General features: G+C 31.9%; 1 protein-coding gene across 1 annotated transcript; it reads left to right on the top strand.

Moving 5' to 3' along the window:
- The first annotated feature begins 2,360 nt into the window (after window positions 1-2,360).
- LOC107490541 (annexin D5-like) lies at window positions 2,361-10,062 on the top strand. Its single transcript, XM_016111311.3, has 6 exons — window positions 2,361-2,436; window positions 2,515-2,660; window positions 2,740-2,955; window positions 3,702-3,917; window positions 9,690-9,779; window positions 9,859-10,062. Exons 1-6 carry the CDS (start codon window positions 2,361-2,363, stop codon window positions 10,060-10,062), a joined length of 948 nt encoding a protein of 315 aa, XP_015966797.1.
- Window positions 10,063-10,435: the final 373 nt, after the last annotated feature.

Raw genomic sequence — 10,435 nt, 5'->3', positions numbered from 1 at the left:
AATACAGTAGTAAAATATTTTTTATATTTATTATATACGTTTATAATCCTTTGTTTTACACGCGTAAAACACGGTGTCTGATTCTTACTATTTGTTATTTGAAACGCACTTTTACCATTTTTGTTTCTAAGATGTATGTGGCAATTGGTAGATCTGTGAAGAAAGGAAAGATGAGTAAAGTCAGTGATTGTTAAATTTTGATCCCAGGTAACTTGAACATATAAGTATCTATTTAATTTATTTCAGTTTTAATATTCTGGATAATATGTTTTTTTTTTTTCGCCATCAGCATGTATATACGTGAGGGTAATTAAAAATAATAATCACCGATTAGGAGCTTAAGGTACTCTTCAACTTTTGGTTTCTGAGAAGCTAATTTCAATAGAAGCAAATTATTATTAGATTTCATTAATGATCCATCCGATGAAGATTTCAAACGGTGTGATGAGATTCCTTCCTTTTAGATTTATTTGCGGTTTGAATTCTGGATTTTTGTTTTTTCCTCACTCCACAAAGAAATATAATGTGTTTTTATTAATTATATTTCTTTTCATTTATATATGCCTTTTCCATTTTTTATAGAAATTGAAATACAATTTGGAAACCACATTTAATTAATCTCATCGATGATTTTTTTAGACAAACCATGTGCTATATTACCAAGAAAGATGTTAATGGAACCGGTGGATCAAGTAGGTAGGCTCATAAGAAAAAGGAAATAGTGATTAATATAGATTTTGGTTCTTGTGAAGATATATAAAATATGTGATAAATGAATTTATTTTTAAAATTTCTGAAATTTAATTAAGGAGGACAAGTTGAACTGATCTACTACACTTTTTCTTTTGTTGAATTTTTTTAAGGGTTGATTGGATTTTAGAGTGAATTTGCATAAAACCCACTTGTTATCGGTGGGATCATAATAAGAAAAAGGGAATAGTGATGAATATGGATTTTGTATTTTTAATTCAAGCTCGTATAAATATAAAACATGTGATAAATGAGTCTATTTCTAAAATTCTTTAAATTGAATTAAGAATGGCAATTCAGACCGGCTTACTTCGCTTTTTCTGTTTTGGTTGGATTTTTCAAGGGTTAACAAAATTTAGAGTGAATTTGGATAAAATCTACTTGTTCTAATTTGGATATAAAGCGAATATGGATAATGGTAGCCGGTTTCATAACCCGCCTCACTCTAAATCTAAACATGTGTCTAGGAATTCTAATTTATTTTCTAACACACTAATTAAATCATCCTAATTCTATGTTATAGATGTTTCTAAATAAAAAAAATTGTTGTAATGAAAATTAAGATATTTATGAGTAATGAAGTGAGAAGTAGGACGATTATTTGTGGGTGTTCAAAATAATTTAATAATGATTTTTTTAATAACTATTTAGTGAGAACTACTGTTGTTTATTTTAGTTTTAATTTTCCTTGTGTTTTTAAGATTTATTTGGATGTTTTAATTACTTAGTTATTTCAAAATCTGATTGATTATTATCACTTTAACTTGCCTTGGTTACTGTTTTATTTGGTTTTGATGTGGTTACTACTTTCGTATTTTAGCATAGTTATTTATTTGTTTTCTTTTTATCATCTTTATTTTGAACAGTTATAAGAACTTAAGTCTGCAGAAAAAATCTTGACTTTGTTGAATACCCTACACACCATCTAATAATAAGTGAGTACATCTATATCTTTGGGCAAACAATATTTCCGTAATGTTTATTTTGCTCTTTGTATGTATCTTTAATTTGTTTGATCATTAGTAATAAATTGGCTTTAGGATTGACAATAAATATTTGTGAAAAATAGAGAAATTTTTTTTGTCATTATCAAATAAAATTTTAAGAATAGATGACTATTTAAGATTAAAAACTGTAAAAATTATGTTATATCCATCTTCCACTAATTATTGATATTATTACACTAATGGTAGCAACATTTTGTTTTAAACGTACTTCAAGTATCGATTGTTACCTCCATACATACATAATAGAAGTCTGTTAGTGCTTGACCGGAGTGGATACTCTCCAGTGGAATAAAAATTGAATAGTGTTCAGTGTAAAATTTTACCCTTCATTATTCTCTTTCTCCTATTTAATTTTGATCCCATTTATAAAATTAAAAATGAGAAATCACACTTTATTTTTTCAAGTGTTAAAAAAAATAGAAAAGATCCATTTTCAGTGCTTGACATTAACTTATTAGTTCAATGGTTTAATAGATGGNGTTAAAATTAAATTCTTTTATTAATCACTTTTAACATAATAAAAAAATTATAAACAAAAATAATGCGGGTATTGTCCTTCTTTTGTTACTTTTTTTTTTTTTATGTGTTTTGTGATAGAAGAAGATGGCTACCTTGGTTGTACCCCCAATTCCTCCTTGCCCAAGAGATGATGCTATGCATCTTCACCATGCTTTAAAAGGTAACCCCTCTCTCTCTCTCTCACACACACACACATTCATTCCATATATAAATGATGCTTTAATTTACATGCATGCAGGACTTAAGTGTGATACCGATGCTGTTGTGAATCTCCTTGCTCATAGAGATGCCACACAACGAGCCAATATAGTACAAGAATTCAGAGCTATATATTCCGAGGAACTTTCTGAATGCCTAGAGAAGGAGCTTCATGGAAAGTTAGAGGTATTAATTAAATATTATTTTATTTAGCAGCAAATTAAAAAAGATGAAAAGTATTTGACAAGTGTATTATTTTTTGAAGAGTGCAATTCTTCTGTGGATGCATGATCCTGTAGTGCGCGACGCAGTAATCATTAGGCAGTGTCTAGCTGTGGACTCAAGCTTCCACGGTGCCACCGAAATAATATGTTCACGCACTCATTCGCAGATGCAATCCATAAAAGAAGTCTATCTTTCCAAGTTTGGTGCTTCTGTTGACCATGATGTTGAAGCACACACCTCCGCCGACCATAAAAAGGTGACCACGATCTAAAAAATTTTGATAACGGGGCGAAATAATAATTTTATAATAATAAAATACTAATCTTATTTAAATTTAGAAATTGAGCATTATAATAGACATTTAATATGAAGTTTTCAAATTGACTATTAAGTGTTAACAATCGAATAAAAAATTATTGTGTGGTCAAATTTAATAATTTAGTAGGGGTAAATAAATATTATTATTATATACTGTTTAATAAAATTTTAAATTGTAATAGGGACGCTTGTCCCCACACCCATAAGAGTAGATCCGTCTTCGAACATGATGATGATCATCATTCATGATCTGTTAATAAATTAAAAGTAAAAATTTAATTGTAGTTGTTTTTCTATAAAATTTTATGGTGTTCTAAAAAAATTTGATATGTTTGACTAAATTATTATTTAATATTTTTTAAATAACATATTCACATAATATAGACAAGTGTATATAAGTTTTAAAATTGACGTTAAAAATAATTAAATAATTTAACATATTTAATTAAATTATTATTCAATAATTTTTACAAAAATAATTATGCGTGAACTTTTATTTTAATATGTTGGTAAAAATTTATATACAATTATCTTTGTAAAAATTATTGAATAATAATTTACTCAAACATATCAAATTATTTAATAATTGTTAACCGACAACTTTGTATGAAAATAATTGTGTGCCGAAATTTCTACCATGTATTAATTCAATGTTGAATCATGCATATGTATGGTGTGACACAGATCTTGCTTGCATATTTGAACAACCCTCGTGATGAAAGCGATGAGGTTGACATGGAACAAGCTGGGAAAGATGCAAAGGCTTTGTATAAAGCAGGGGAAAAGAGACTTGGAACAGATGAGGACACTTTTATCAAAATTTTCAGCGAACGGAGTGCACCACATTTGGTTGCTGTCAACTCTTACTACAACCATGTGCATGGTCACTCACTCAAGAAGGTATACGTATCATCATACCCTTAAACTCAATCAATATAAGAATTTATTAGTTGTCTATAACATACACACCTCTTCTTGTTCCCAAAGTTAAAAAAAATAGTGTAAGTCTATAAGATATTAAACTTTATAAATAATATAATCAAAATTGATTTACATTTATAGAAAAATTATATTTATATTTATAGTCATATTACGAATAAAAGTAAAAAAATAGTACTGATTTATTTTTAGTATTTACAAAAAGTTTGATTATTTTAATAGTTGATTATTATATTAAAAACATGTATAAAATACATATAAATGTATATAAATACATATAATTAATTTAATAATGTATTTTTAATATTCATAATATTTTTGTAACAATTATATTATATGTATATTAAAATTAGCTACTAAAAGTAGTCATAAGTGTAAAAGAAATATTAAAATATAAAACATTACACATTAAAAATGAGTTAAATTACATATATATTATCTATAAATACATAGTATTTAATTTTAGTGTACAAATAATATTTTTATTTTTATTTTTCTTACATATGTAGTTTGGGATATAATTGAAAAGATAAAATAGTTTGAGGATGAGATTAAGAAGGTAGATGATATAGTTAGCAGTGGAGTTTGTGATGGTATATATTAAAGGCAAGGAGAAAGTTGTTAGTTAGATGCTATGAGAAGTAGTATGTTAAACAGGATATTCACTTGAAGTAGTAAATATTTAAATCTCGACATGCTAAAGAGATGGATTGGTATACAAGATACTTTCACAATATTGCATCAGTGGAAGTTCGGTTGAAAATGGAGGACATGGATCAAGGAGTGTATTAGGTCTACATCTATCTCTATTTTAGCTAATGGGTTGGTCACTTTCAAAATCATTCAAGATGGAGAGAGGGCTACATCAAGGTGATCTACTGTATTGTCTCTATTTTGTTTGTTTTTGTGGTGGATGTGTTGAATAAGATAATTAGAGATGCGATAAAATATAGAAGAATATATCCACTGTTAGTGGATAGGGATAATGTAGAATTACCATATCTACAATTTGTATATAACACTATATTATTTTATCTACCAAAAAAGGAGACAATTAAAAAATATAAGAGGCTTCTAATGTATTTTGAAATAATATCTGGTTTGTTCATTAAGTTTGAGAAGTATAATTTGACACTAGTAAATTATAGTCAAGAGTTGGCTGGATGGATGTATCGACTATTAGGTTATCAAGCAGAAGCTCTATTGGCAAAGTGCCTTGGAATAAACTTGGGAGCAAATCCAAGGCTAGTAAAAACATGAGAGTCGATAATAAATAAGGTGGAGGAGAAACTTAGCTTGTGAAAAGTAAATGTCCTAAGTAAAGCTAAAAAGATGGTACTCATTAAGTCAGTTATAAACAGATTACCTATTTACTATCTGAGTCTGTATAAGATGTCAAATCTAGTTGTGCAAAGAATAATTGCATTACAGAGGAGGTGCTTTTGCACTACAAGAAATTCGCTTATTACTGTCGGATTTATTGTCAATTTTTCATGGGACGTTACCGGCGTCTTTACTATCGAATTTTACATGGGATTGTCATTATATTTTGTCTGGCGAAAAAGTTACCGTTGAATTTGGAAATCTGTCCCAAAATCTGACATTAAGTTTTGGCGCGCATGAGGAATTTAATGGTGCCAATATTACTGTCAGATTTACCCACAGAAAAATTCGACTGTAATGTAGAACTCATGACTTGCCAATTTTGTGAGTCACCTAGGTATCTAACAGAGAGGGAGAGTATTGGTAAATGTAAGTTGAAGAGGACTGGTAAATGGAAGACGACGGAAATCTCTCGAGCGCATTTGTGATGGATCCTGATGTCGTGTGGCGCCAGACCGCATATGAGCCACATAAGAATCGCATCTTCTGAGTTAGGTCGTTCTTTACCAGCAACCTACACACCTCTACTTTTAGGGCATTCTCAACCTCGGCCACCGGTCCTGCAAATCCACAAAACATCGTGGATTTGCATGAGCAGGCCCATAGCCTGATCCAAAGCCTACAGGATTAGGGTTAGCAGCTCCATTTGACTGAGAAGAGATACGAGGAGTTGTTTGCATGCATGGCAACGAAGGATGCTCAAGATGCAAAGACCCATGCAACGAAGGATGCTCAAGATGCAGAGACAGAATTTTTGAGATATGAGCTCAGACTAGAGCTAGAGCACATACAGCACATGTGGTAGCAGGTGGACATCTACTATGATCAGATGCACACAAGGGACAGCGGTGCTGGAAGTAGGGCTGGCAATTCATACCCTACCCGCGGGTACCCAACCCGGTCCAACCCGTTCGGGTAGGGTAGGCTACCCTACCCGCAGCGGGTAGGGTAAGGTACGGTCCGGATATGCTTGCGGGTAGGGTAGGATACGGGTTTAGGGTGTACCTTACCCTACCCTACCCGCACCTCATATATAACACATATTTTATAAAAATCTCTCTATATAGTGAAGAAAGTGAGACTTGAACCCACAACCTTTCTTATGTAATGACTTATAATAAGTGAACAACCACTAAACTAGTTAGTTAATTTAGAAATTTAGAGCATTAGTTTTTTTTATTTTTTATGTTATTAATACGTATAAAATTCGAAATAATTGAATTTTATATTTACTTTGAAAAAAATTGATATTTCTGCGGGTAGGGTAGGGTAGGGTAGGGTTTAGAATTTTAGGGTGCGGGTAGGGTTAGGGTTGAGAGATTCTCAACCCGCGGGTAGGGTAGAGTAGAGTTTTAATGAAATTTTCAACCCGTGGGTAGGGTTAGGGTAGGGTCCAAACCCTACCCTACCCTACCCATTGCCAGCTCTAGCTGGAAGCGCTCCTCCTCATCTGCACTTGCACTAACCCATAGACCAGCACCGCCGTATCAGGACCAGCAGTGAGACTATCAGAAGGACGACAATGATGATTACGAGGTAGTGTTTTATTTTGTACGGTCACACATCGCTATGTTATTTCATTAACGAGATTACTTTATTATATTGTAATTTTTTATTTTAATAAAACATGTAGTTTTCATTAATTTTTATCTAGTTTTAATCAGGTCATGCTTATGATAATCACAGTTAAAAAAATTAAATATAAATTATTTTTTATTAAAAAATACTTATGATAATCACAGTTAAAAAAATTAAATATAAATTATTTTTTATTAAAAAATATTACCGTCAAAATTTTTGAGAAATTTTACAACAATAATTACGGCGAGAAATATTTAAAAAGGCGCCAACTTTTTTGTCGGAAAAAGTCCAACGGTAAAAATATATCAAATTGGCCATTCTGAATATATTACCGTCATAAATTTTTTACAGTAGTTAGTGTCAGAAGATTAAAATCTGCGAGTAAAGCAATATGGCGATGTTTATACTGTTAGATTTTGTCTGTCCATAAACCCGACGATAATTTTATTATTGTCGAATTTTTTTGTCAATTCTGCTGGTAATTCTGACGGTTTTTGACCTTTTTTGTAGTGTTGGGAAAAGAAAAATGGAGAGCCTGGCTTGGTTCTTGTAAGGTGAAAGATGATATAGATACCGAAGAAGCTAAGAGGCTTATGAGTGAGAGATATGATGGTTCATAATACTACTTTACTTTTTAAATGGTGATTGAAATTCTCTAAGGAGGATTATCCGTTATGAAAAGTACGTTGTATGCTCATGCAATAATTTGAACCCTAATTAGTTGTTGTCAACTCAAACATTGCCAGTAAAAGAAAGTGTATGGAGAGAGAGATATATTTCTACTGCAAAAAAAACGAGCAACATATTAGAGAGAAGATGATTGATGGACTAGTTATGGAGGTAGGAGATGGTAGATCAACTAAAGTCTAAGACGATACATGGTTACAAGCTGTAAAGCTAAAAGATTCTTTTTTTCAAGGCTCTTCTTGATTTCAAACAAAAAAAATTCATAATTGGGGATTGTGAATTTTGATATGGGTTAGAGTGGGTTTGGAACTTCCAATGGAGGAGGGACTAAGGGAAGGCAAAACTCCACGAGACGCGGGAATCCCTGTGGGGACTGCCCCAAATGGGATCCAACTGTGGGAAATTTTTTTCGTGGGGATGGAGATGGGGGACGAAATTCCCTCGAGGCAGGCGCAGGGATCCCTACCCCATCCCCACTATTCTCCAAAATTTATAAATTTACTGAATTATCCTTAATAGTTTATTTCTCATATATGTTTTTTTGTCATTTCACACACACACACATATATAAAAACCCAAAACTCCTAAGCTTCATTTGCATAACCCTTCTTCAATTCAAAGATTCCTAACGATGTCCATATTCCATCCAACATCTCTGCAGCCACTCCCTCGCCACTCTCCCTTCCCACCGCATCGTTACACCTCACTGTGCCATTATCCTCACCTCGTCGTGCTTTCTATTTAATTTGCGGCGTTTCTTTTCGTAATTCTGCCGTCGTGTTCATTCTCCTCTCTGTTATCGCGTCTCCCACCTCGTCCACTGCTTTGTCCTCTAGCTCGTCGTTGCGTCCCCCCACTGCGTCATTTCGAAAGATTTCACCATAGTGTCATTTAGACATTTTGTATAAAATCTTGCTGTTTTTGTATAGGATGAATACTTGCAGCTCTATTCATATAGAAATTAATAATTAGTTAGAACTATCAGGGAGACGGAGACGGGGAGCAAATCTAAGGGCGGTGATGGGGAGCAGGGAGGCATCCTCCGCCCCCGCCCTTTCCCGTTGACATCCCTAAGGGACTTTGCCAATGGGAGACAAAAATCCTAAATCAGATGCTTGACATCTTGCAATCTATTAGATTGATATATAGCAAATGTACATAGTGTAAAAATGTGACAAAGAAGGCGTTTATTCTACTAACTTATTTGTACAAGTATTATAGGGAGAGACTTTGGTAAATTATATAATTAGCTACATATTCACAAATAAAAATTGGAAAAGACTAGTTCTGCCTCGAATTGAGCTATTTACCTAGTTTATTCTAATAAGTTGGGTCAATACTAAGGACCGGTTGAGTTGATTGGGCATTGTTAAACAGAGTGATAATGTATGCATTATGTATAAGAAGGATGTTGAAACTGCACAACACTTATTTATTACTCGTGAGTTTTCTTTGCATTGGCAGATGTGGTGCACATGAATTTTTTATGTTGGACGTGATTGAACGATCCCAGGTACTATAAAAAATACTTTAAAAGTTGGAGGACCTTACCATTGAGAAGAGACATGCATAAAAAGTAGTTAGTTAGATTTTTTTTGTTATATGAAATATTTTGGCTACGAAAGAATAATGTCATATTTTAGATCAAGACAACAGATGAGGTAGACTGTGTTATTAAATCATTTTGTTGCTCTAAAGAATGATGTGGTAATTAACTTAATGTTGTTGATGACTATGTCAAAGACGTCATCGAAATTTTTTTGGCTTTATATTGTTGTTGTTTTTGTCCTTTTGGCAGTTGTACGCTCCACTTAGTATGTTTGAATTTTTTTTTAATTTAAAAAATAAATTATTATAAAAAAGTCTATTAAATCAAATTTTTATAAATTACAGTAAATTTAACTACAACTATATTACATATACACAAAAATTTATTATTAAAATAATACGTATATTTATACATACACATATAAAAATTAATTTAATATCTAATTTTAATGTATATAAATAACATTTTTATGGACTTATTGAAATTTTCAACCAGATATTTTCCTCCAATACTAAAACCTTACCTAAATGCAGGCGGTAAAGAATGAAACATCAGGGCATTTCCGTCATGCGCTTTTAACAATAGTCCAATGCGCCGAAAATCCTGCAAAATATTTTGCAAAGGTATCCATTTCCTTGAACTTCAAACTCATATATATAAGTTGTCTTAATAATGTAGGGATGCATGTTACTTTGCGTACAGGTGTTGTATAAGTCAATGAAAGGGTTGGGAACTGATGATGTTACACTTACAAGGGTAATTGTAACGAGGACTGAGATCGACATGCACTATATCAAAATCGAATATTTTAAGAAATACCACAAGACATTGAACGATGCAGTTCACTCAGATACACTTGGCCACTATAGGGATTTTCTTCTTCAGCTTTTGGGTCCCAATGTATAGTGTAGTACTCAACATGCATTTATATTAATAATTAATTTTGGTGTATGTTATCTATGAAATGAGATGCACCCCTAAAAACAACGAGTTATGCAAATTTCAGGATTAATATAAGTTATAAACTTATAATACAACCCCTCAAATATATAGACTCAGCAATGAAATACCCAATAATTTTGGTGTGGTCCCCTCACTATATATACTCCCACGAGCTCTCTTCATCTTGGAATTTTTTCATGGTCCTAAGTTCTAACCATATTGATGAGTTTCATCTCTTGAATGCTGTGTAAAATAACATCTGTATTATAATGTGCACCATATTAAAAAAAATAAAGTACTGTTTTAATTTTTAATGTTTGTGATAAAATTTATTTTA

Source organism: Arachis duranensis, chromosome 5, assembly GCF_000817695.3.
Source record: "Arachis duranensis cultivar V14167 chromosome 5, aradu.V14167.gnm2.J7QH, whole genome shotgun sequence".
NCBI lineage: Eukaryota > Viridiplantae > Streptophyta > Magnoliopsida > Fabales > Fabaceae > Arachis > Arachis duranensis.
The sequence above is the reverse complement of the archived record's forward strand: the minus strand, read 5'-3'. Positions and strand labels throughout refer to the sequence as shown.